General features: G+C 34.6%; 2 protein-coding genes across 6 annotated transcripts; both read right to left on the bottom strand.

Annotated features, from left to right (window-relative positions):
* Positions 1 to 8044: 8044 nt before the first annotated feature.
* On the bottom strand, positions 8045 to 11001 carry LOC115970540. Its single transcript, XM_031090159.1, has 6 exons — positions 10737 to 11001; positions 9892 to 10090; positions 9565 to 9771; positions 9173 to 9489; positions 8309 to 8421; positions 8045 to 8227 (listed from the first exon to the last, which is right to left on the bottom strand). Exons 1-6 carry the CDS (start codon positions 10999 to 11001, stop codon positions 8045 to 8047), a joined length of 1284 nt encoding a protein of 427 aa, XP_030946019.1.
* Positions 11002 to 18078: 7077 nt separating this feature from the next.
* On the bottom strand, positions 18079 to 24254 carry LOC115971455 (protein TIFY 8). 5 transcript variants are annotated; one of them, XM_031091382.1, is made up of 6 exons: positions 23608 to 24254; positions 22724 to 22905; positions 22166 to 22620; positions 21968 to 22055; positions 18997 to 19222; positions 18079 to 18558 (listed from the first exon to the last, which is right to left on the bottom strand). In XM_031091382.1, the coding sequence occupies exons 1-6, from the start codon at positions 23912 to 23914 to the stop codon at positions 18470 to 18472; spliced, it is 1347 nt and encodes a 448-aa protein (XP_030947242.1). In that variant the 5' UTR covers positions 23915 to 24254; the 3' UTR covers positions 18079 to 18469. The 5 variants fall into 5 exon arrangements, with proteins under 5 accessions (XP_030947242.1, XP_030947243.1, XP_030947244.1 ...); XM_031091383.1 differs by having other exon boundaries at positions 21968 to 22052; positions 22724 to 22908; positions 23608 to 24034; XM_031091384.1 differs by having other exon boundaries at positions 21968 to 22052; positions 23608 to 24034.
* Positions 24255 to 25169: the final 915 nt, after the last annotated feature.

The raw sequence follows: 25169 nt of genomic DNA, 5'->3' as shown, positions 1-25169 counted from the left end.
CTTTTTTTTTTTTTTTTTTTTGAGAAATAATTACAACATATTGCTAGCTCCGCAACTCAAACCCTTTCCTCCCTAAACCCCCAAATACTTTATGCATGAAGAGGTGTCAATTCAGTTACAATGTCTTTGGTTGAAAGAAGTCCATTGTACATCATTTTGCATAGTTCAATATAGTAAGACTTCAGTTTTAAACATAGTATCATAGCAAGATTTAAACCATGTCTCCATGTTACTCCTCATTCAAAGATTTATCATGTGTTGGCCCCACTTAATATGAGTAGTTTAGACTCACATGTGAAGGAGAGTGTTAGATTAAATTATTAAAAATTAACAATTTCCTAACAGTTTAAATTTTTGGCATTTTGGGACAACTAATAATTTATCATAGTATCTAATTATGAGAAAACTTCAAGACAAGTACACTACCTTTGATTCAAAAAAATAAAACCTTTGATCCCATCTCTAGAGATAAGTACCATCAATAACAAAATAATCGACATATCCATCGAGTTTCCTTTCAGTCTTTATTGACCCTAAGCTTACTCGGGTGTATATTGGGCAGGTGATTTCACAAATTGTCAGTCCATTACAAGTTATTGCTTTCTTTTTGGTGACTCACCCATCTTGGTGCAACAAGAAACAAAATTGTTGTTGCTCACTCCAATACCAAGGAAGAATATCATGTACATGCCAATTTTCCATAAGTGTACCAAACATGTTGAAATTGATTACCACTTATTCTTTATTATCAGCTTTAGGGTACTATATAGCTACGATTTGTCTCCTCATAAGATCAATTAATTTAGTTGATATCTTTACCAAGCCTCCTTCACCAGGGTACTTTCATGAATTAGTTTCCAAACTCAAGTTGATCTCCATTCATCCAACTCATGGTGGGAGGCTGTTGAAATACAAATTAACCAAAAGGGCTTTAGGTCTATTGTATTGCATTTCTATTGCTTGAATAACATGCATACTTTACCCATACAAAGGATGTTGCTTGTATATCATTTTACATAGCTCAATACAATAAGACTTCAATCTTTAACAAGTAATAATGAAAGTAAGTTACCCAAATTTAAATCAATTTATAATAATCCCCAAGCCTTAGCTTAAATTATAAATTCTAATCTCTAATTGTTTCATATAATTATTTCCTATCATAAAGAGAAATGTTATGTTCACAACATTTTCACAATAAATTCTAAGTGACAGATTGTTATTGGTTGTTATTGGTGGGGCAAATAAGTAATTTTAATGATAGATTCAAATTATAACCAATAATAACTAACCATCTATGATTTATTGTGAAAATGTTGTGGACGTAGCAGTTCTCTATCATAAAACATTAAAATCACATACTTTACGGTACTATATATTTACATACGTTAATATGCTATTTTCTCAGTTTGTTTCGATGTAAAAACATTTTTTTTAATGAAAAATATTCTCTTTGTTAGTCAAAAATATTTCCAAGAAGAGTGATTTATTTTTATTGCTTGATTTGAAACTCTAAAAATAACTTTTTTTAGAAATAATTCTCAAGCATCATAAGTGGAGTTTTATAATCCTTTTACTATTTTGGTGGGATTGTATTTGTTTTTGAATAATACTCCCTCCATCCTAAATTGTTTGGCCTAATTAGAAAAACTCAATTATTTAGGGAAACATCATTAACTACCTTATCTCTTTGAAAAAAGTTACAAATTTCCTAAATTACCCTTAAACAAATTTGTTTTTCTTTGTAGAAGTTTTTTTTTTTTTTTTTTTTTTTTTTTTTTTTTTTTTTTTTTTAAATTTGAATAAAGATGGCATGTATAGTGGGTTTCAAAATTTAGGTTTTATTTTTTTTTTAATTTTAAAAAATGCTCCCACAAATAAATTAAGGGCATAAAGGGAATGTTAGTAAATTAATGGTGTTTGACTTTCAAACAGGACATAATTTTGGGACATCCCAAAATGGAATATAGGCCAAACAATTTATATCTATCTATACTATTAAGGGTTATGTTAACGGATACTCTTAGAGTAATTGTTTATAAACTATAATAGGAAAGTTTTGATACAATTTTCATGGGAAATATAAAATTTGTCAACAACATTTATTATTTTATCATTCTCCCAATAAAATGTTTCTAAAAATAGTTCCTAAACCATTGGTTAACATTTCCCTACTATTAGTAACAGGATTCTCTTTTTGTGTTTCATCATTTTGCGTACTAAAATATTCTCAAATAAATTCTTAAACTTTCTAAAATACCCCTATATATCTTTTTGTTGAATAATTTTAAATTTAAAAACACAAATTGTTTAAAATTTACTATTTTTAAAAGAGTTCCTAAATTTTAGGCTTTCAAACTTTTATCAAGATCCTAAAAATTAGGATATTATCTCTATCTTACTTTTAAACATTAAAAAAAGTCTTATTGTATGTACGCACAAAGTATGTGTGATGAGTCTAGTACTATTAATAATAGTAGAAATTATAAGGTCTTCACCTTAACATCAGCCGTTAAAGAAGGAAGTTTTAGGCTTTCAAACTTATATCAAGATACTAAAAATTAGGACACTATCTCTATCTCACTTTTAAAAATTAGTAAGAGTATTATTGTACACACAAAGTGTGTGTGTAGACATCATGATTTGAATTTATGGCATTTGCTATATAGTGATTGTTAATTACTATCATGTCAAAACACCAATTAGTTTTTTAGCTAAATAGAATTCAAGTTCAAGTCTTTTTATCTAACTTTAAAAAGCCTTTACCAGTTAAGCACACTGAAACTCTTTATTTTTAACTACTAATCAAACATTAGCATTTAGTCATCATTTAATTGTGAAATAGACTAATTGCATATAAAGTTCCATATAAAATGGTAATACTTATGTGATAATCTAACAGACAATTGTGAGCCACTTATTTAATGTTAATTTTTTTTATTAAAAAAAAAAGAAGAAGCACTCCCCTAAACATATACCCATCCGGCTTTTTTCTTTTTTTCTTTTTTTCAGCGAAATGCAGATAATTGGTGGGCCATTAAACAGTGTCAGTTTTATTTTATTTTAGGGTAAAGTTTAGTTACAAAATTAGTTGTAGTCTAAGGCTACAACTTTACTCAATAAAATACTACATGTTTTAAAAATCTATCTGTTGAATTGCATATTTTTTACGCTCTAAATACACATGTTAAATTTTTTATGAATTGAATATTATTTACTATATGATCTATAAGTTTATATTTTATGCATAATTTTAAACTACAAAAATTTACAATTTAAATAATTCATTGATGACATAGCCATTGATCTTTAATTTTCTAAAAAATTTTCAAGCGTGAAGAATATAAGAAGAAGATGTAATCTAATAATGGATTTGTCAAAATTCACCTCTAATAAAAAAACATTGAGTAAGATTGTAGTATAAGGTTACATCTAATTTTGTAATTAAACTTTGCCCTTTATTTTATTTATTTATGGGACTAAACAGTGTTGTTGGTTAATCATCTCTCATAATCTAATCTCTAAACAAAATTAAAATTTAGTTCTAACTTAGTTCAAATATATTATTAATGAATATTTCGAAATATGAAGACTAAATAGAGATTAGTGAACAGTTAGAATTGAGCATTCACATCAAAAGTGCTAAATTTTTTAATTTTTAGAAATTAAAATTTTTATTTTATCTATTATAGCACCTAATTTTACAGTGCACCCAATATCAAATATTCTATTCTTTTACCACTTTATTTAAATTTTATTTTAAGTCTCTCTCTCATTTAATTATATATATATATATATATATATATATATATATATTTGGTGTTTATCATCTAAACTGCTAGAGATAATAGTTTACTATAATTAGATGTTAAAAATTTATAAATTTGGCACTTTTATATAGTGGGTTTTTTTTTTAATTTTTTTTTATAGTATTTTGGGTGCTAAAATAGCATTTTAGCAACTTCGATAGAATGCTCTCTAGCTGGCCCCAAAAGACGCCTTCACTATAATCACTATAGAGTTCTGAAGTCAAACCAACTTTTCTAGACGTAAAAGAAAAAGAAAATTATGACTTTGATTAGCTCTTTTTATAGAAACAACCACATGCGATTAAATTCGATTTTTTTTTTTAAATTAGAGCGATTTTGGATGGTTATAATGCGATTAAATTCGATTTTTTTAAAACCGATTTTGGAATTGTAAGTGCCTCTTACGTTAAACTGACTTTAATCTTACTCAACTTTTTTCAAAATACATCCATTCCATTCCTCTGTCAGCCAGATAATAATACTAATCCATATGTATTAAAAAATAATAAAATAAAAGGAAAAAATGAAAAAGGTTGAGGACTGTTACAGGATAGCATATCTTTACCTACCTAGTTGGAGACTATGCCACTATGAAAACCAATAAAGCATAGGGCCATGATGAAATGGGATTCACCGTTTGAAAATCCTAATTAAAAAATTGATAACAATGCTAATTCCAAATTATTTCTTGAGGGTGGCTAGGAGTGGACAAGAAGAGATTTTATTATTATATTATTGTCGGGCGGCATGTTGAAATTGAACGATATATTTTTTCTCTTTTATTAAAATGTAACTGTATAATTTTTAAACATATTATAGAGCATCTAGAAATTATTAGATATGTCCGACGAACTCGTACTCCTCTCACATGAAAGAGACTCCCATTTATAAGCCCTTATGTGTAAGTCCTAAGTTAATGTGAGAAAAGGACGAAATACATGTGACAGCCTTTAATAAATTTGTCCAAAACTTCTAAAGTGTAGGCATATTCAATGAAGCATCAAATGTATTCATGAAATTTTCAAATTAGTTTGGGCCACCACCGACTGCCAAGAAACATTTTATGGACCCCCAGCTTACGGGTGGTTCAAGTACTATTTGACCTTAACACATTTACAAAAAAATATCATCAAGGAAAATACTTTAACTTGGTGCTGAAAATATTTATATTCCTTTTGAGATGAGCTAATGAATTTATGAATTTCATGTGTTAAATTTTTTTTTTTTTTTTTTTTTTTTTTTTACTTAATGAAAAAGGGGGGGAGTAACTTTTGTTTTTCTTTTGGTTTTGGTTGAGAGGAAAAAAAAAAAAAAAACTAAGAAAAAAAAGTAGGTAAGAGTAGAACTTCATTCAGTCTTATTCAATGCATATAGGCTTCCTTTGGCCTAATCAATAAAGGTGGAAGCTACCCAAAACTATAATTCTCAAGGAGATCCATCAATTAGGAGTGTTACTCAAATGGCCGATGACTCAGTTTTCAGATTGTAATAGAGGTATTGCTTTGGTGGGAGGGTACGTGAGTTTCATCTTAATACTTAAACGAGTGGGTTCGAATTTGGAAATCAGTCATTACAAAACAATTGATAAGACTACCTATTGATCACTCCCCCCACCCCAAAAAAAAAAACACATAAAGAGAAGGATGCTAGTGTGATTCCTCTAGAGTGGCAAGGAAGTTTTTGGAATTCTTCCCTTAGCTGTATGTCAATTGACGTAAAGAATGTATTGGAGATTTTAAACAATTTTTAACTACTCTTATTATTATTATTATTATTATTTTGGTTGATAATTGGGGTGGTGCAATTTAAACTCTAAATGTCTTTATTGAAAAGGACAAAAATTATATACAATACTTTAGGTGTTGTTCCTTAGGTTCCCCTTTTAAGATTCTACTATGTGACTATTTAACTAAAAAATACACTTCCATCTTATGAGAAAAAAGTCACATGGCAGAATTTTAAGAGCGGGAACTAAGGAATAACACCTAAATACTGTACCTAAGTCTTGCTCTATTGAAAATACCAAGAAGTGTTAGTTGAGCTACACAACTCTTGATTTACCTACTCTCTTTTAAAAAGAACCAATGTGTTAACTTATTTCCCACATTTTAGTACTTTTTTTTTTTAATGTGTAGCTCACTAAATAAAGTGCGTTTAATGGAAACACCCAATGTTCAAATCCCTCTTCCTCAACTATTGAATTATGAAGAGAGAATAAAAAATAAATAAAACTTCTTTCTTTTGCTATACATATTTCCAAGAAGCAACCATCTAAAATGGCCTCCAGAAGCGAGGATGCTCGTTGCAAGGAGTTTACAATATACCCTTTTTTGTCATCCATGAACCTAAAATATATAGCCTTTTTCCTCTAGATATATATATATATATATATATATATATAGAGAGAGAGAGAGAGAGAGAGAGAGAGAGAGAGAGAGAGAGAGAGAGAGAGAGAGGCTTTTCTTTTAGTTTTCTTAAGTGTTATATTTTTCTTATATTAGCTTGTATGTATTTTGGTATTTAAAAATGATGTTTATTATTTAAATTATTTAAAATCAATTGATTTTTTTGTGTGTTTTACAAATTTTTTAATTATTTTTTGGGGAAATTGCACTTTACCCACCTATGATTTGGTTCGTTTTAACAAAGCCCATCCGTGGTTTAAAAGTTATCACTTAACTCACCTAGGGTGGCCTCCACTAGACCCCCGTTACTCACATCTGCCCTTTCTATTAGAAAATCCCCTATACTATATAAGCCAAATTAGAACCCAAATAGAACCCTAAAAAGAAGAACCAGCTCTCTCCCTTTCTCTACCTTAAAATCCCTAAAATCCCCAAACCCATAATCCCTTTCTCTCTTTACTTAGATTGCCAAAGTGAAATCTGAACATTTGCAAGCAAGGAGGAGGTGTAATGAAGCTTGGGTTTTCCTCTATATCAAGATCCCTAAAAATCCTTAAACCCATTTCTCTCTGTACTCCAATTGCCAAAGTGAAATTTGAACATGTCTTCTTCAAGTTATTACACGAGTTCCAATCACCATTCATGTTCTGCTGACCATTGTCAACTACAAACTACTTTGACCTTAAACAATTTTGGGAGAAGGTTTAATGGGTGTTACTACTATGATGTGGTGAGTAACAGTTGGTTTTCAGATTTTTTTTTTTTTCTAGTTTTGTTGGCTATATGAATAACCCTAATTTGATTTTGTTTGTAGGATGATGAACCTACTTGTAAATACTTTAGATGGTTAGATGGCAAAACATGTAATCGTGGATCTGAAGTTGCACCCATTGTCCTTGTAAGATTCAATATGTACAAGAATCAAGCAAGAGTTGCATAGGAAAAGGAAAAAGAGGCTAGTGATAGGGAAAAAGCAGTTATTGAGAGGGAAAAAGTAGCCAAGTGAAGGGAAGGAAAAATTAAGTGAGAGAGAGGATAGCTAAAAAGAAGTTACAGAACTACAAATTTGCACTTATTGTGTCATGGGGGTTTTTTGCTTCTTTTTTTTTCTTTTTCTTTTTTTTTTGTGTGTTTTCTGGTAGGATGGGAGAATTTGGAACAAAGCCATTGAATTTGCCTTGAAGGCAAGTTGTTGTAGTTATTGTATAATTTTGGGTACTACCACTTTTGACAAGTGTATTTCATGTATTTGGCACTATGTAATGTTGTTGTTTATTTGAATAGAGTATGCAATTTGTTCTTTATGTAATGTGTTCTTCTTTATGTAATCTATTCTTATTTATGTAATGCTGTCTTGTTTATGTAATGTGTAATGCTGCTTTGTAATGTGTTTTTTATGTAATGTGTTCTTGTAATTTGAATAGAATATGCAATCTGCTCTTCTTTATATAAGGGGAAATTGCACATGCACCCCACAAGATTCTATTTACATCAAATGAAGAAGTATAAAGAAGTATGTTTTAATAAAGAAGCATAAAGAAATACCATTCCATACATTAAATGAAGAAGCATAAAGAAGTACCATTCCATACATATATATTAACATATACAAAACATTGTTCAAAACAAGTGGATTCCACCTAATATTAATGGCTAAACAATGCCAAAGTACTTCAATAATAAATGTTTCTGTCTCCACTAAAACAATCACAGAATAACTTTACAGTAGAAAGTTATGCACAATAACAAAAAAGTGGTTACATGCCACTATCAGACATGCACAAAAACAAAAAAGTAAAGTAAAGTTTCTGCAAGCACATTCTCCAATCTTCATTTCCCAAAGACCTCGCCCTTGCCCTTGCCCCTGTTGTTGCCCTTGTCCTTATCCTTACCTTGCATACTATCCCCTGTTGAGAACATTGCACCAGATGTCTTAGCTCTTAATCCACATCTTCCATATGAGAACAAATAACTTCTCCCAAATACCCTTGGTGGTACCAACCCCCTTGGATGCTGCAAAATATATGGCAACTCCATATCAAGATCTAATCCAGTGTTTTATGTAAATATAAAGGGTGGTGTTTGTGTATATACCTGAGATGGAGGTTTTCTTGTGTCCCATATTTCCTTAGGAGTATGAGAGATGGGCTGGCTGCATGAGAACCATTGAGCTGTGGGTGCTTTACTTGGTGGTGGTCTGCTTGAATCTGTTGCAGATGGTATTGGTTTACTTGAAGCTAAAGCAGATGTTTCAGTTGGCTGTGTGTAAGGTTTGCTTGTTGGCTTCCTCAGTGGCTTCTTTTGTGGCTGGTTGACTTATTTGATGGGTGGTTGGCTTTCTTGTTGGATGGCTAGCTACCCCACTTGTTGCTTGGCTGGTTTATCTTGGCTACATTATTTACTAGTCCAGATGGGTGTCTTGCTTGCTGGTTGGCTACCTTGTTTATTAGTCCAAGTGGGTGCTTCGCTTGTTGGTTGGCTGCATTGTTTGCAGATCTAGGTGGCTGCCTTACTTGCTGGTTGGTTGCCTGGTTGGCTGCCTTGTTTGCAAATCTAAGTAACTGTATTGCTTACTGATTGGTTGCCTGGTTGGCTGCCTTGTTTGCAAATCTAGGTGGCTGCCATACAAACTTCCTTGGTGGTTGCCTAGGTGGCTGACTTGCTGGCTACCTGGCTGCCTGGCTACCTGATTTGCAAATTAGGGTGGCTGCCTTGCAAACTTCCTTGGTGGTTGCCTAGGTGGCTGACTTGCTGGTTGGCTGGTTGGCTGAGGTACTGAAATTGCACCCTGACTTGATTAGTTAATGCTTGCTTCTTCTCCCTTTTGTCCCTACAAAAGGAATTGTCTTGCATTAGAAATAGATTTGTAATATAATTGTCATATTGAACATCTTCTTGCTTTACTTACAAATTTATTTTGCCTCTCAAGTCTTTGTCTTCTTTGCCATGGTGTCTCACCAGTTATTCCAGCCTTACACTTCCTTGAATTATGCCCCTCCTTATGGCAAAACCCACATTTTATAGATTTATTTGACCTAGAAACTTTGTATGGGTTGTTTGGCTCATCTGCATCTTTCTTCTTTTTCATTGGTGGCCTGCCTGGAAGCTTATACACAATTGGAGCAACAAGGGCAGGTTGGTTGGTTTCAGTCCATTCATCTTGGCCAAGCAGTGGGGTAATCATCTCCTTGTATGCAGCCACATAAGCATCCTTTCTATAACATGCATGCACATAATCCTTAGGCCTCTTCAGATTCTTATAAATTGCTGCAACCCTATGTTTACATGGGATTCCTGTCAAATTCCAAACTCTACAACTTCAACACTTTCTTGTAAGGTTAACCACATGCCTCTCATACTCATTATCAACCTCATATATAAAGCAACCTAATGGAATAGCAGAAAATGATATAGAATCAACTTTCAACTGCTTAAGCTTCTGCATTATGTTTGGACATATGTCACTAGTGAACTTTTCAATCTCAGTCCTATTACTGTACATTCTAGTCATTAACCTAACCCTAATCCATTCCAGCATGGCAATGATAGGCTTATCCCTAGCGTCCAGTATCATAGAATTAAATGACTCACTAAGATTGTTCACATAATAATCAGAGATGGCCTTTGGAGTGAAATGTGGCTTGGTTCATTGGGTTGGTTGGATGTCTGCTAGATACTTTCGTGCTTCTTTATCCAAGTCCTTCATATCTTGCATCCTCTTCTCAAACTCCCTAACTGTTGTTACTGCAGCATACTTCCATAATGCAACCTTCAATTCTAAATCCTTTAAGTTTAACTTTAAGTTGTTGTAAATATGCTTCACATAAAATCTATGTTCAACTGTTGGGAACAACATCTCCATGCCAGGTATCATTCCTTGGTTATCATAAATAAAATCAAAAAACATCCAAAGAACAAAAATGAACACCATATGCCTAAGAATAAAAATAGAACTTTCAAAAAACAGAAATGTAATTATTAAGAACAAATAGAAATCTCAAAAAATAAGTGAATTGTATTAGCTTCTGCCTATCTAAAATGAACACCAAATTCAGCTCATTTGGCCTCCCAATATCATCTGCAAATGTTTGTAAAAACCACACCCAAGAGTCCTTGTTTTCTTACTCAACTACACCTAATGCAACAAGGAATATATTGTTATTCCGATCCCTTTCAGTTGCTGATAATATATATCCACCAAACTTGCCCTTCAAATGGCAACCATCTAATCCTACAAGTGGCCTGCACCCCCCAAGAATCCAATTTTTTGTGCATTTTATCTCACATATATCTTCTTGAACTTGGGTTGTGTGTTAGGTTCAGTAATCTCAGTTTGCAGAATCACCTTACTCACCACATCTGTTACTCTTATCATCTCAGCATAGTCCCTAAGCTTCCCATACTACAACCTCTTATCACCTAGTATGAACTCTTTGGCTTTCCTTTTAACTCTATACAATTGATCTATGCTCAAGTCCACAGACACATCTTGCATAACTTAATGCTTCACACAAAAAATTGCCCAATCTTATCATCTCAGCATAGTCCCTAAGTTTCCCATACTGCAACCTCTTATCACCTAATATGAACTCTTTAGCTTTCCTCTTAGCTCTGTACAATTGATTTATGCTCAAGTCCACAGACACATCTTGCATAACTTGATGCTTCAGACCAAAAATTGCCCAATCAAGGTTTTTATTGAAATCATCCAAGTACTTTCTAGCCACATATGTAGAAGTGACTTGACTATGCTTGAATGTCCTCCCACATGTACAAATTGGAACCATGGTCTTTATCTAAAAGGTTAACTCCCCTGAAATTTGTCATGCATATACCCTCCAACCACATTCATACTTGCAGTGAACAGAAACCTTGGTCTTTTCATTAAGCTTGAACTTAATGTCCACAGACTTTTGCACTGCATATTCCCTCAAGGCAGCCTAAACACCTTCCCATTTGAAAACTTCATACCCTTGCATAACTGAGGGTTACTTATGCCAGTCTTCTCATTGAACTCTAGACATCTCACCCTTCATCCACATCCTCAAAACTATTAATGCTCCTAATGTCATCATCATCAAGAGCTTTTTCAGCCCAATCATCATCATCAATAGCTTGATCAGTAGTAGCAACTTCTGGTTTCTTCCTATTATCTGTAACTTGCTCCTTCAAATGCTTTCCCTCATTTACCTTTTCAGTATCTCTTTGATGCTCTCTCATATTGGGCACCTCATTGTTCTAAGTATCAAATATGTCATTAGGATAATCTGATCTTTCATACCCTTCACTTAGCCAATTATGTTCATCCACATAAACATCTTCACTACCAACAGTTTGTCCATGAGTAGCATTGTCATCCACAGGCACTTCTCCACAACCAACCCCCAGCATTGTCATCCACAGCTCCACCAACCCTACCATCCCTTAAACCCTCAACAGGTTCGTCAATAACATCATTTTGGTCAACCACAGATGATCTAAGAGAGACAATATTGTCACTACCCCTACTACAATTGGTTAATCTAGTTCAACCATAGGTTCTTCAATAGCAATTGGTTCAGCTTCAGGTTCTACATAAAGTGTGATTTCATTTGTTGGCCATTCAACATATAGTTCACACATGTAAGTCACATCATCATTTGAAATAATTAACCTTAACCCTTGCTCTAAGTCACCACCAAACATTAAATAATAAATCCTACTATTAATGGGTCCCTTAGCATCAGCACAAATGTCTTGTATTTCAAAATGACTTAATAGATCTAGATCAAAATTACCCATTACAAATACCTCACCACCTACATACTTTAAACCAGGGTTCCACTCAAAATTCCCACTATGGTAAATAGTAAAATCAAAACGAATTTCAGCAGCCATCTGCAGGAGTTAAAACACATGCACAAAAAACAATAATTAAATACATAACCAACACATGCACAGAGAGCACTAATCATTGAAAAAAGCAAAATAATTTCATACAACATAAAATACCATTTAACGTGGGGTCAAGGGAGACAAGAAACACAACCAACTAGATAATTTGTCTCCATGGGAACACAGACAACCTAAAGATGCATCTACCCAAAATATTCCTAGGGACCACAGTCATCAATGTCAACTATAAAAGCAAGAAATTATTTAACATATAACCACTAATTTTATGACAGAATACCTTTAATCCGAATAACCTTCATCAATCGTTACACATTGAAAAATAACAGACACAACAATGGTAAACCATACAAAGTAATTTCATACCTGATATAAAGGAAAACTTAAGCTTCAGTACACTTCCTCCTTGCTTGCAAATGTTCAGATTTCACTTTGGTTGGCAATCTAAGTAAAGAGAGAAAGGGATTATGGGTTTGGAGATTTTAGGGATTCTAAGGTAGAGAGAGGGAGAGAGCTCGTTCTTCTTTTTAGGGTTCTATTTGGGTTCTAATTTTGGATTATATAGTAAAGGGGATTTTCTAACGAAAAGGGCAGAGGTGGGTAACGGGGGTCTAACGGAGGCCACCCCAGGTGGGTTAAGTGATAACTTTTAAAGAACGGGTGAACACTGTTAAAACGGGTCAAACCATAGGTGGATAAAGTGGAATTTCCCCTTATTTTTTTATTAGTAAGTTACAAACACATGTAGGAGGTTACGCATAACCCTACGCTTCACCCACACTTGTGAGAGAAGGAAGCATCATTTGAGTTAGAGTTTAGAAACAATTTTTTAAACTATTGTTGATACCCATTTTTGAAAAAAGGGCCCAACAACAGAAGAAGCCCAACAATATGAAAAAAGATAGAAAAAGAGAATAGTAAAATAAAGACCATTGAGCCAGAATGATATGAATAATGGTCAACAGGCCCACTAAAATAATAAGTGGCCTGAGGGAAAGCAAACGGGCTGAGGAAGCCCAAAAGAATGAAGTAGTAAGCTCATGGGAATTGTAAGAAATGGAAAGAAAGCAAAAATGGGCAGGGGAAGCTCAAAGAAATGAATTAATAAATAAGGTTGGCTCAAAGGCCAATAAGCCCAAAGATAAGGATGTGGTAATTGGACCAGGAAAGCTCAAAGGATTTAGTAAAAACCCATGGGAAGGAAAAATGTAGGAAATGATGGAATGGGCCAAGGATGCCCAAATGATGAAATAGGCTGAGATGCCCAACGAATGAAATGGGCCAAGGAATCCCAAGGTACGGAATGGGTTGGCCCAACAAGAATGCTGAGTAGTAAAGACCAAAAGAAGGAATAATGTAAGAAATTGACATGGAAAGTGCTTCAGCCCGTAAGCCCAGATGTTACAACAACACAAAAAGATAAGTGATATCATAGCAGGAGCAGTATAATGACATGACAGGAACACCAGTCAGCCCACAAACGCAGGATAAAAAGAGACATAGGCCAAGTTAAATAAGAGAAAGCCCATACCCAAGCAATGCCCAACCCGAAGAAGAGTTGGGATGCAAAATAAAAGCCCAAAGACTTATTCATGCAACAAGAGTTAAATGAGTACCAAAGCGTACAGCAGAATCAAACAAACCTAGAGGCAATGGCAAATGTGTGAGAGCCAGAAAAGCAATAGACTCATATGGAAGTGGAGCACGCACACAAGATTGAGGCACCACCAACCTGTACCCAGCCAATACAGGGGAGGTGGGCCAAAAGTCAAAGGTATAAGAGGGTTTGGTCTGGCGCTAGGGAGAAGGGGAGCCTATTTTGGGGTTCCCGCTCAAACTCTTTTGGGGGAAATGTCATGCTGGGATGACAGCTCATCCAAAAGAGGTAAACGTGAACTAGAATCACTAGATGCATGCTATAGAGGTTCGTAAGGGAGAGGTTTAACACTTATCCAGTTGGGAGTGTCAAGGGAAGTAAGAGACAAAACAAAACCACTCTTGTCTAGGGATGAGGCATGGCATAGCCAAAACATTGTAGTGGTGATAGCTGGGCAGCCAGTAGACCAGTGGGCAGTCTTGGAAGGACACCCACAACAGGCCAAAGCCAGTTGAAGGGTAAAAATGGCAAATCCCGTCACAACAGGCAGTATAAAAGGCCATAGACATGCACAATGGAAAGGGGGGGAGAGAGAGGAAAAAAGGAAAAGAAAAACGATAAACAAGAGATATAGAAAAACAAAGCAAAACAAAGAAAGCGAGAAAGAATACAAGAAACCCAAAGTAATGGAAAAATACGAGTGATAAGAGTAAAAGCATGCATCAATAGGCTACCCACTTCTCTCCCTCTCAATAGCCCACTCTCTAATGAATCATGAATCCAAGATTAAACCATCTAGGTCCTTTTTCCAAATTGTGTAACTTCTATGGCAGGATTCTCCTCTAAGGTTACCCACATTGGAGATTAGTTCCCTTTTTGGACTTGAACCTGCTAAAAAGCCAAGCCCATTCTTTTAGCAGATTAATCTTCTTTTCTCTTGTCTTAGTTGATTAATAACTAACTTGACATCTTGCTATTAATCTTTCTTTGCCATAACTGCGTTATGATATCTCCCTTTGTGGAGCTATTTATGTCTTGTTGTTCTTAGTAGAAGTTGTTTTAGTTAAAAAAAAAAAAAAAATGTTTTAGTTATCCTGCTACATTGTTTTTTTCTATAATAACATTTTTAATAGTCTTTCCTGTCGTAAGTACGTGACATGCTCAAGACTCCTGCCAGAGTGCATCAACACAAGAAGGCCCAACTTGCGCACAAGCTGGCCTAAGGTGTATTTCAGTTAGGCTAGTCCCGACTCTCCTACCCTAGAATCACGGGCCCGTAGTACAGTAGGAGCAATCCAACCCAAAACACAAAAAGGCCCACCACAACTATTAATATACTCTAATTGGTTTTTATTATTAAAAAAAAACTTGATTTAAGATGTTTGAATAGAGTTCATCAGCAATTTTTAAAATTATTAATATACTCTAATTGGTTTTTATTAAAAAAAAAAAAAAAAAAAAAACCCTTGATTTAAGATGTTTGAAGAATATCAATTGTGATGTAATTAAGGTTAATTGCACTTTGTCCTTAAATTATGATGTCAACTCTCCTTTAAAATTTAAAATCAAGCAATGTCCCCATGAGTCATGACAATAAGCAAATTACCCCATCGTTACTATTTTGTATTTTCCATCAAATTTAAATTTGCAAAGAAAATTCTTCCTTTTTTTTGAAATATGGACCAATCTATAAAAATGTCATGGATAATTCCATTTATACCCATAATTAAAAAAAAAATTATACACATTAAATTTTTTTGTAAATATAAAATCTCTGGAATCGAAGCTCTTAATTAGATGGAATTCACTCACTGTGAGAGAGATGCTATATGAACATGATATATAAGATACATTCTCCGTTCAAACATTCGGCCCAAATTCCCATCTCAAAACCCTTATCAGCCTAATAGAATTCACAACGCCAAACCTATCATGATTCATGGTTCGAAGTAAAGGAGATTTTATTTCAATAGATTTTGGATTTACTTTTGCAGCAATGCAAAAGGGATTTGGAATGGGAACGTGTTTGTGTAGTGGTTTTGGGTGGCAATTTAGACCTTGTTTATGTTGTGGGTCTTGGGTTGTGGGGAGTGTTAAACCCGGTTTGGATACAGCGTTTGCGCGTCTGCATTTTTAGTTTGCGCGTTTTGCCTCTTTCTTTTTTCTTTTTTCTTTTTTTCTTGGTTAGCCGTGTTTTTTGACTTTCAGTCAGTGTACAGTGCACACCAGTGTACTATTCAGCAACTTTTCACCAACTTTTTATTAAAAATGGGTCCCACGACACTATTCATACATTTAAAAATTATTTTGCTACAGTATTTTCAATTTTCAATTTTCAGCAAAATAAGTTATATCCAAACGGACCCTTAGTGTGTTAGTGTTTACTTCTAAAACGACAGTGAAGTTGAGTTTTGTGGTTTGTGTGATAGTTAGGGCTTTGATGATGGCTCATGGTACAATTTATCAATTTGGTATGGGCTTCATTCATGGTGGAGGAAAGTAACTTCTGTTCTAAATTGTGTTGTGGCATTTGTTGGGGTTTTTGTCTATGAATGTTTTGCTAAGTTCAAAGAGGTGAGAATGTGAGTTGTTATTTTCCAATTGCAAACAACGGGTTTTTGTCTTGTATGAAAATTAGGTCCATTATTATTATTATTATTATTATTTTTATACAAGATAGAAATTATACTCTAGCATAATCTAAGTGTATATGTAAACTCCAACTCTTACCCCCTCACACTCTACAAGTACTTATATTTGTAAAGTAACCATTGCACCAAAAGTGTACGGTGTGATCCATTATTATTATTGAGAACACAAGATGTCGCCCAGGTTGGAATCCTAGAAGGGATCCACTCCCCCCCTCCCACCCCCACCCCATCTTTTTTGTTAACTATTTGGCCCAAAAGGGTAAAATTGTTAATTTTGTGTGCAGATAAGAGATAACAATAGGATTGGGCACAAAATCCGATAAAAATGGAATCTACCTCTAAAGAATTTTTAATTTGGCAAAAATCGTTAATAGGGAGCAATTTGCCAATTTCTATGAATGGAAAATGATAACAAGAACACGTAATTTTACACAATTTTGGCCACTAGTTAAAGTTGTGTAAAAGTATGTGGTCTTAACATTACTCTTTTATGAATATGTCATTTTTATACTTGATTTTACAACTTGTTGATTAGTTGTGACCAAAGTTGTATAAAACAATGTGGTTTGCTCTTCTATGAATAGGTCATTTTCATATTTAATCTCACAACTTGTTGACTTGTGTGATTTTAAATGATCGATCAAAAGTGGTAGATCAATGTGAATAAGAATGGCCAAAAAATGCCCACCACTCGTATTAACACATATCAACGTGTTGTAAAATTGGAATGTTGTAATTATTATTATTATTATTTTTTTAGAAACAAACACATACATAAGGAAGAGGGAAAGAAGTTCTAACACAAATTCACACTACAAATTCCACTCAAAATTCTCATGGTAACTGAGAGTGTATCCCACATTGCCTAAGAGGATGTTGTAAAATTGAGTTTGGGATTATTCCTAAAATTAATTGTATCACTAAAATTATTCTTAAGATTTACCTCGGTAATCAACTCATGCAACTAATAGATAATTCAAACTTATAAAGCAGACTCGATAAAGCAAATTTGGGTTTTGAGTTATGTAAAGGTCAATCCATCTAAAAAAATTTGCTATATATATATATATACAATACATAACGTTATAGAATTATTTAAAAAATAATAATAATGTTATCCCTTGATTTAATAATTCTTCTATATAAAAAAATAAAAATTCATTGAGAATGACAACAAAGATTGGCCACGTTAGAAACTTGCATGTAGGAGTAGCAATGGATGATCCAAACCCTTTAACCCACCCACTATAAATAAGTCGGTCATAAAAATTTAGCTGTTGGTTCTGCATTGCATCTATGGCATGACTGGCGCCTTTGAAACGCATTCAATTGCGTTAAACCGGAGAGTGCAGCAGAGTCAGAAAGTATGCCTGCGGCCTTTGATATGTAGTAAATTGTACTAAACTGGAGAGTGCATCAGAGTCAGAAATTTTGACCCCTAAGCTATTGATATTTAGTCATGCCAAGGTTTCTATTGCAGGTGTTGATTAATGAAGACATTTATTATAAACTATGAAATTAAATTGACCATGTTGTAGCTCGGATTAAAAGAGAGAAAATTATTAACTAAAAAAAAAAAATAGGCAAGGTAAGAAACAAAATCCCATGTAAGAATTAAAGGTGCTGACACCCCATGCACACATGCAAACAGTTTCTTCCATCTTCTAGGAGATATGAAGTAGCAAACAACAATCCAATTTTACACATGGCCACTACACAAAAGCTAATACTCCCAAGGCTGGTAGCGGTAGAGATTGAAATTAATTGAACACTAGAATTTTATGGTACACTGCTGATATTCAGTTCCAATTCTATGAATAAGTAATCTTCAAATACCCTTTTGATCTGGGATAATATCGAAATTGCATGAAGGGATTTGAATGGTTCCATTTCCACGAGGCATAAAAATAAAAGCATATTATAGATTGGAAAAATGCTGTATCTGACTATGAATCTGATAGTTCTATTGGGTCTCTACAAACAAGGAAAGCTCCATCTCACCATCAAATAGAAAATTGTGAAACCCCGAAAGATATTAGAGGAAGAAAAAGCTCATTTACCCTAAAACATGTATGTCGATTTTGAAATAACTAACACCTATTCAAGGCTTAAAAGTCATGGCTCTCTTTTTGCTTCAGGATTGAGTTCTGCTGCTTGAACGGGGTTGCTTGGATCTTTTACTACAATACTGCCTTGATGTCCCCCTACAAAAGTTTTTAGCAATCAATAAAAGTACACTATACAGACCATAAAAAATTTGAATAAGTGATTTGTTACTCAATATATTTCTTATTTAGGATGTGTCGTCACCAATAGCACTGCAATGATAATAAAAGACAAATTTGCTGGAATCCAGAAATGATGTATTTAGGGAGGTGTTGTGGACATACAAACTTTACAGGACAGGACAAGGCAAAATCAAACCATGTAAACCATAGGGGCCTGTTTGGATTGAGGGGGGAGGGAGGGGAAGTGGAGGGAAGTAAAGTAGAGTTGGTTAAAAATTGGCTAATTTTGGGCCAACTCCCCTCTACTCACCCCCCCCCCCCCCCTCTCAATCCAAACGGACCATAATGGATGTTGGTTTCTCATTTTGGGTCAAACACATCTCCACATACAGGGTTGTTAGGTTAGAGGATCACCTGATGGCGTTGATATCCGATCACCAGAGCCAACTCCATGATTAGAAATCCCGGCGGCAGATAACCTCCGAAATTCCTGTGAAACTGCCATATTATTTGCCATACCTGTTTCACTGTCTCCACCAGGCATGCTACTTTCACCAGTTGGCCTCACAGTAGATTTGGGTGAGTAGGTTGTTGACCAAGATCCTCCATTTGATCCAGCTAAGGCCATTATAATGTCTGCCTGAAATAAATTGGAAAGCAAACAGTGATCATGAAATGTCATGTACATTTAATTATTTCAGGTATTGTATTCTGTATAAAAATTCAATGACATTACAGGACTACCTAAACTCCCTAGGAAACCAAGAAGCATGTACCAGATATCCATAGTATTGAAAAGTTCCCCAAACTTAGTTTTGCTAGCTTTAAATTCAGCTCTTTCTTGAGAAGTGGACTAAATGTTCATTGCAGTATTTAATTTCTGGGTACACAGAGAACATAATATTGCAAATTCTCTATGAAGTGGCACTGATTGAGGGCTTTAGTTGGTACTATATTAAAGGTCATGAAACCTCAAGAAGGTGCTAGGTTTTTTTTTTCTTAAAAGCTCCATAATCTTCTGATTCTACAACAAGATCTTTGATGTTCAAAAGCAATTTATAAGAAATAACAAGCTAGGCTAACACATATATACTTGACACCATTATAAAAACATCAAAATCTCACATTTCATCTGACTGATACCCTCTATATTATGACAGAAATCAAATTTAAAAGGCGAACATAAAGAATTGTAGTCATCAGCAAAATCATAAACTAGCAGTATCCAAAAGAGGAAGAAATGGACGTAATTCCCAATGGAGCCACACAGTATAACCTCTGCAACTTTGCATAATTCACACTTCAGTGAATAACTACAAATACATTTAAGAAAGCATGATATGCCTGAACCAATGGAGGGCTAAAACTATGGTCACAATAAATATCATGAGTAGAACTACTAAATTGAAGACTTTCATGAGGACAATCTAGCAATAGAGGAGGATCAGACAAATCAAGAGTACAAGAAGAGTGCAAAGCAATTCCATCGACTCCTAATGAGAGCATATTGAAGACCTCAAGGCAGTAGTTGTTCAATTGAGAATGTCATTTTCAATAAAATTTCTCATCTTCCAGATAAACATATATCTATAAAGCTGAACCATAAGTTTTATGGTCAGACATGCAGTGTCAGTATTGGGTAGTGAATCCCTAGCAACGGGCAACAGCTGTAGCAACAGGCAACAGCTGAGGCCTCACAACAATGAAGGAACAAAAGCACGGATAACATGACCTCATGAATCCTAAATCAGTGACAGAGGCACACGTAATGAAAGTTTATGTCCTCTAGCCTTGAACTTTATGGGGGTGCCTACAATGTAAAAGATGGAAATTGGTCCATTAACACCTGGGAATTCAATCCAGGAAATGCAAGCCTTTTTTTTTTCCATCAAAACAACTGAGTAGAAGGCCCTTTGAGTGGTTATGAAACACACAAGGACAACAAGAGACTTTTTACTGAAAGTTCCAGGTTTAATATTGGACGTAGAGGATATGTCAAAGAGAGATCAACAAATAATTTCCTGAACTGATTTGACCCAATGGGCTCAGGTTTTATTGCAGCATGAGCATGAACATGATGTTACTTCAGCACACAACAAACTTGTTTTGGAGTGTTTGACATGATTGTTTCATATCATACAAGCCTTTGAACAACAGAATACTTTTGGCATATTGCAAATCTCTGGATATCATAACAATCCATGAGCGAGGTAATGTTGGATCTTACTAAAACCATACCAAGATGTTGAGCGGTTTAACAACAATTTCCATCATTACAAGTGAAGGCCTGAAAAGTCCAACACTCTTATGAATCTAAATGCAAGACTAACATTATTTTTAATTTTATATGAGCATTTGTGTCGACCATTTTGAGAATAGCCCCACATACATCTCTAATAACTCCGAAAAAGCTTTGCATTGTAGTTTATAGACTAAGTTATGCATTTCTGGTCTGCAGGCTCACAGATTTAGCAAAGGAGCTCCTGGTAAAATGCCACTGCATGCAGATTAGCAAACTTAGTTATTAACTACATCCTTTGTAGTGTCTGTGGCATGTTTTGAAAGCAGGGATCGTAAGGTAAATGATATTTCATAGCTTCAGCCCTTAGAAGACAGAAATTCATGATAACTGTTGATATAAAGCAGAACAGGAAACTGACCCTTATGGACATCTTACGAAAATCTATAATTAACTGGCCATCTGCTATCCTAATAATGATATTCAAGGATACAAGCTCCTCTCAGGCCTAGGTTAATGTTGTAGCTCTGCTTCTAATGGTTGCATATATAAATCTCCACTATAATTGTGACTCAACATTCTAACTATGAAAGCCTATGTAGCCGTTCTATATAAACTCCAGCAAATAAAAGAAATGATCTTCTAACAAGCTTAGCCAAATAAATATCAACAAAAGAAAGAGGGTCTCGAGTCCCAACTGCTGTTATCAATCCTGTACAAGCACTGTGATGTGCACATTTCGTTGTACATTGCAAACTGCAGTATCAATGACATGAGTACAGCTGGAAAACAACCTAACAAGACCAAGACTCTGTTTCTGAAAATGATCAGCACAGTATGTAACTATGTATAGGTCAATTATCATCCCCATTTATGTCTGCTGTTATATAGATCATGCTGCTCTTCTACAGATAGTGCCAGGCAACTGTTATATGATTAAGCCAACCAATCACTTATGTATTTCTCCCAAGTGGTTCACCAACATAAACCAATTTAGGACCTAAATAAGCAAGCACCATAAGCTTATTCAGCTAGGAGACAGTTGAATAACACACTTACTCAAAACATATTTATCTACCTGACAGTAGAAACCAATAACATTAAATAGAGATGCATCTGTTATTGGTAGAAAACCAGAAAGCAAACCTTGTTGGGATGGACATCGTCAAAAACATGAGCTTGGCCGCCATAAAATATAGTCATCTGACGACTAGGAGATGTTAAGCCAAGTCTACTGCAATCACAACAGATACAAATACATAGCATCAACTGTGCTCCTTCCCGCTGAAAAAAAGAAATTGTAAATGAAGTAATAGGGTGAATAAGCTGTATTATCAAATTTACCTAGGAGGAGTAGAAGATTCTGGCTCTAAAACATTAGTCCCAGACTTCTGTCTGTTGCCAATTGGCTGCATGCCAGATGAGTTTCTCTCAGAGGCGCCACCAGAGGCATTGATGGAACTCAAAATTCCAGGGCCTTTAATTCCAGTTCTAGATCCCTCATCAGCCGCTGATTGAGAGATAGTTGAAGGACCGGCATTGGCATCCCTGAATCTGTTTGAAGGTACCTGATGCAGGATAGGTGCAAATTGACCCCCACGTGGAGGGTACTGTACTGCGGAGCCAACATTCATAGAAATAGGCCGTTCCCACTTGGAAACATTACCATCAATCCTACTGCTGGTGGGAGGCTGAAATGCAAGAGAAGTAGAACTTGGCCTTAGTGGATGCATACCAAAGAACATTTCATCATCATTGGACCTTCTATGTCGCTCTCCCCCAGCACCATTTCGGAGTAACTGTATCAGAACACAACTAACAATATTAGAGAATACGACTCCACTTATGGGGTTATTTGGCTTGTTTAAGCATGGGAAAGTCAAAGCTTACTATAATTCACACCTTCATCAAATGAGAGTTCTCGATGGAATCATGATCCAAGTTAAAAACCCCATCTCTGGATGAAGCCATAAAAGCAGAATCATGATTACTTCGCTTACTTCCTGCTATCCTGTTACTCATCTCAGGCCCAGAATTATCACTCCTTGTACTATATAAAGGAATCCCCTTTACAACCTGTCTTTCTACTAAAATTAATGAGCAAAAGGAATCAAACTTTAATAGATGTGTAAAACCCCAAATCAGAAAAAAGAAAAATAAAAAATAAGCTCACTTAAATGTCTTGCATGAATATCATTGTAACACAATTGCTAAGCATCATAACAAGATGCTTAAGTAACATTTCTTACTTTGTAATGAGAAGCAATTGTCAAAGAAAAGAATGAATTGCTCATAAATTCAACATTTCTTTATTCATCACCACCAAACACCACATTGTAAAACAACAACTAAAGGAAAACGCTAAACACTAGATACAAAATTTAACGGAGATGTTCACGAAATATTTGAATAGAAAATAACGTAAAGCACAAACAAAAACTAAAAAAAAAAAAACTATAACAGGTAAAGATACCCTTGAAAATAAAGGAGAGAGGACATAGAAAAAGCAACCAACGCCATCAATGACCTCACTAAAACTAACCTACAACAAAGACACCCACCCTACTATAAAAGAGAGAGAGAGAGTTTTCCTACATGAAAATTAAGACTACCCACTTGATTATATGGAGAGATGGACTTACACACACAGTGACACAGTTTATATCTCCAAGTATAAATCAAAAGGAAACAAACAGTAGCTGAAAATCAGAAAAGCAGCCCAAAAAAAGAGAGCTAGAGAAAAGTGAAGATAGCTATTTAAGGAAGCAGACAGGAGTGAGACTGACCGGAACCCAGATCAGAGGTGGTGGAGATGGGTCCACGGGGACCACCGGAGGAAGCACCAAGAGAAGCCGATGCCTGAGGAGAGTCGGCGGCCGCCGTGGCTTTGTGGGGAAAACCCACTTGGGAATCGGTGGGCTTTTTCATGCCCAGAAAGTCATGGAACATTGGGTGCTTATTAGTATCAGTATTAGCCAATACTAATTCTTGTTGATGTTGTTGTTGGGTTTGGGTTTGGTTTTGGTTTTGGATTGTAGTGTTGGTATTAGCAATGGCATTGTTGTTGGGCATAGTGTGCTGCTCAGCCGTCATTTATATACCCATTATTTCTTCACTTTTTCACTTCATCCCCACATATTTTTCATGCTTCTCTGCTCTCTCTCTCTCTCTCTCTCTCTGCATATAATAAGTGTTTCTCTTTCTCAATAGAGAACACAGTATATGAGAGAGAGAGAGAAAAGACAGCACGATTTTCTGAAAAAGATTAAAATAAAGAGAGTAAAACTAAGAGATAGAGACAGAGAGAGAGAGAGCAATAAAAAGCAAAAGGTTCTCTCGGCAAGTGTTCTGTTCTGTGCAACACACACACTGTCTCTCTCTCTCTCCGTTTGTGTGTGTGTATGTGCGTGTGTGTCCGAGTGTTGGGTTGTTTTGTCCTGAGAATAAATGTTGGGTATATGTTTTTCTGCGGACATCGGTGTGATTTTAAAATTCACTCAACAGCTTTAGTCAATTTAATCAATTATATTTATATCCCCTTTGTCTTTTCTTTTCTTTTTTTCTTTTTTTCTTTTTCTATGAATAAATATTAATTTAATTCAAATAAAAACAAAAACTAATATATTAAATTCAGTTTGCTTTGACGTAAAATCTTTTTTTATATAGAAAAAGCTTATTGGTTGTGTGTGCAATTATTGGAAAAACAGTTTCTTAAACCAATAAAAAAATAATTTAAAATAGAAAAAAATGGAAAATATTTTTTACCGACGTTACTCCCTCCTTGTTACCGCCACTGTTACAATTTGTTTCTCCCCACCCTCCGTCATCATCATGATCTATTTCAATTTAATCCAGCTAAGATATATTCGAAATTCAAACTCACGTAATTTTATAATATATTTGAGTATCAATTTGTAAATAGATTTCAGTATTTATACATGAAACTACTATAGATATTTGTTGAAAAAATAAAAATAAGTGCATCAATTATTAGGTAATACTTAAGTATGTTGTGGTAGATTTTATTGTGTATTTAGATGTGTCTTTAGACTTACTCATTTTGATTAGTACCATCAAATTTATCGCCACCAACACGATCAATTTTAGCTCTATCACCATTGTCATCCACACAGCTACCGCCACTATCTTTGTAGCACCAAACCTATATAAAATATTAACCATTCTTGTGCCAGCTAAACAGCTACAGAAGTTTTAAAGATATAAGAAATTTTTTTTTTTTTTTTTTAGTTGCCTCTAAAACATTTACCCATGATACGTGGGTTAATGAAAAAAAACAAAAAACAATCATCCAAAAAATACTCTTAGGAACAATGTGTTTAAGATAATC

The sequence above is a fragment of the Quercus lobata genome, chromosome 12, assembly GCF_001633185.2.
Source record: "Quercus lobata isolate SW786 chromosome 12, ValleyOak3.0 Primary Assembly, whole genome shotgun sequence".
Lineage (NCBI taxonomy): Eukaryota > Viridiplantae > Streptophyta > Magnoliopsida > Fagales > Fagaceae > Quercus > Quercus lobata.
The sequence above is the reverse complement of the archived record's forward strand: the minus strand, read 5'-3'. Positions and strand labels throughout refer to the sequence as shown.

Bases quoted from the DNA above. Each gene is read 5' to 3' on its own strand.
- LOC115970540 (XM_031090159.1), bottom strand. From the start codon at position 11,001: ATGGTTCCAATTTGTACATGTGGGAGGACATTCAAGCATAGTCAAGTC. The intron at 9,772-9,891 runs GTATCTAGCAGA...ACTGGACGCTAG, and splicing joins TTGGATAAAGAAGCACGAAA to GGATAAGCCTATCATTGCCA. The intron at 8,228-8,308 runs GTATATACACAA...TATATTTTGCAG, and splicing joins CAAGAAAACCTCCATCTCAG to CATCCAAGGGGGTTGGTACC.
- LOC115971455 (XM_031091381.1), bottom strand. From the start codon at position 23,914: ATGACGGCTGAGCAGCACACTATGCCCAACAACAATGCCATTGCTAAT. The intron at 22,056-22,165 runs GTAAATTTGATA...TTGTGATTGCAG, and splicing joins GAATCTTCTACTCCTCCTAG to TAGACTTGGCTTAACATCTC. The intron at 19,223-21,967 runs GTTTGCTTTCTG...AATTTATTTCAG, and splicing joins ACGATGTCCATCCCAACAAG to GCAGACATTATAATGGCCTT.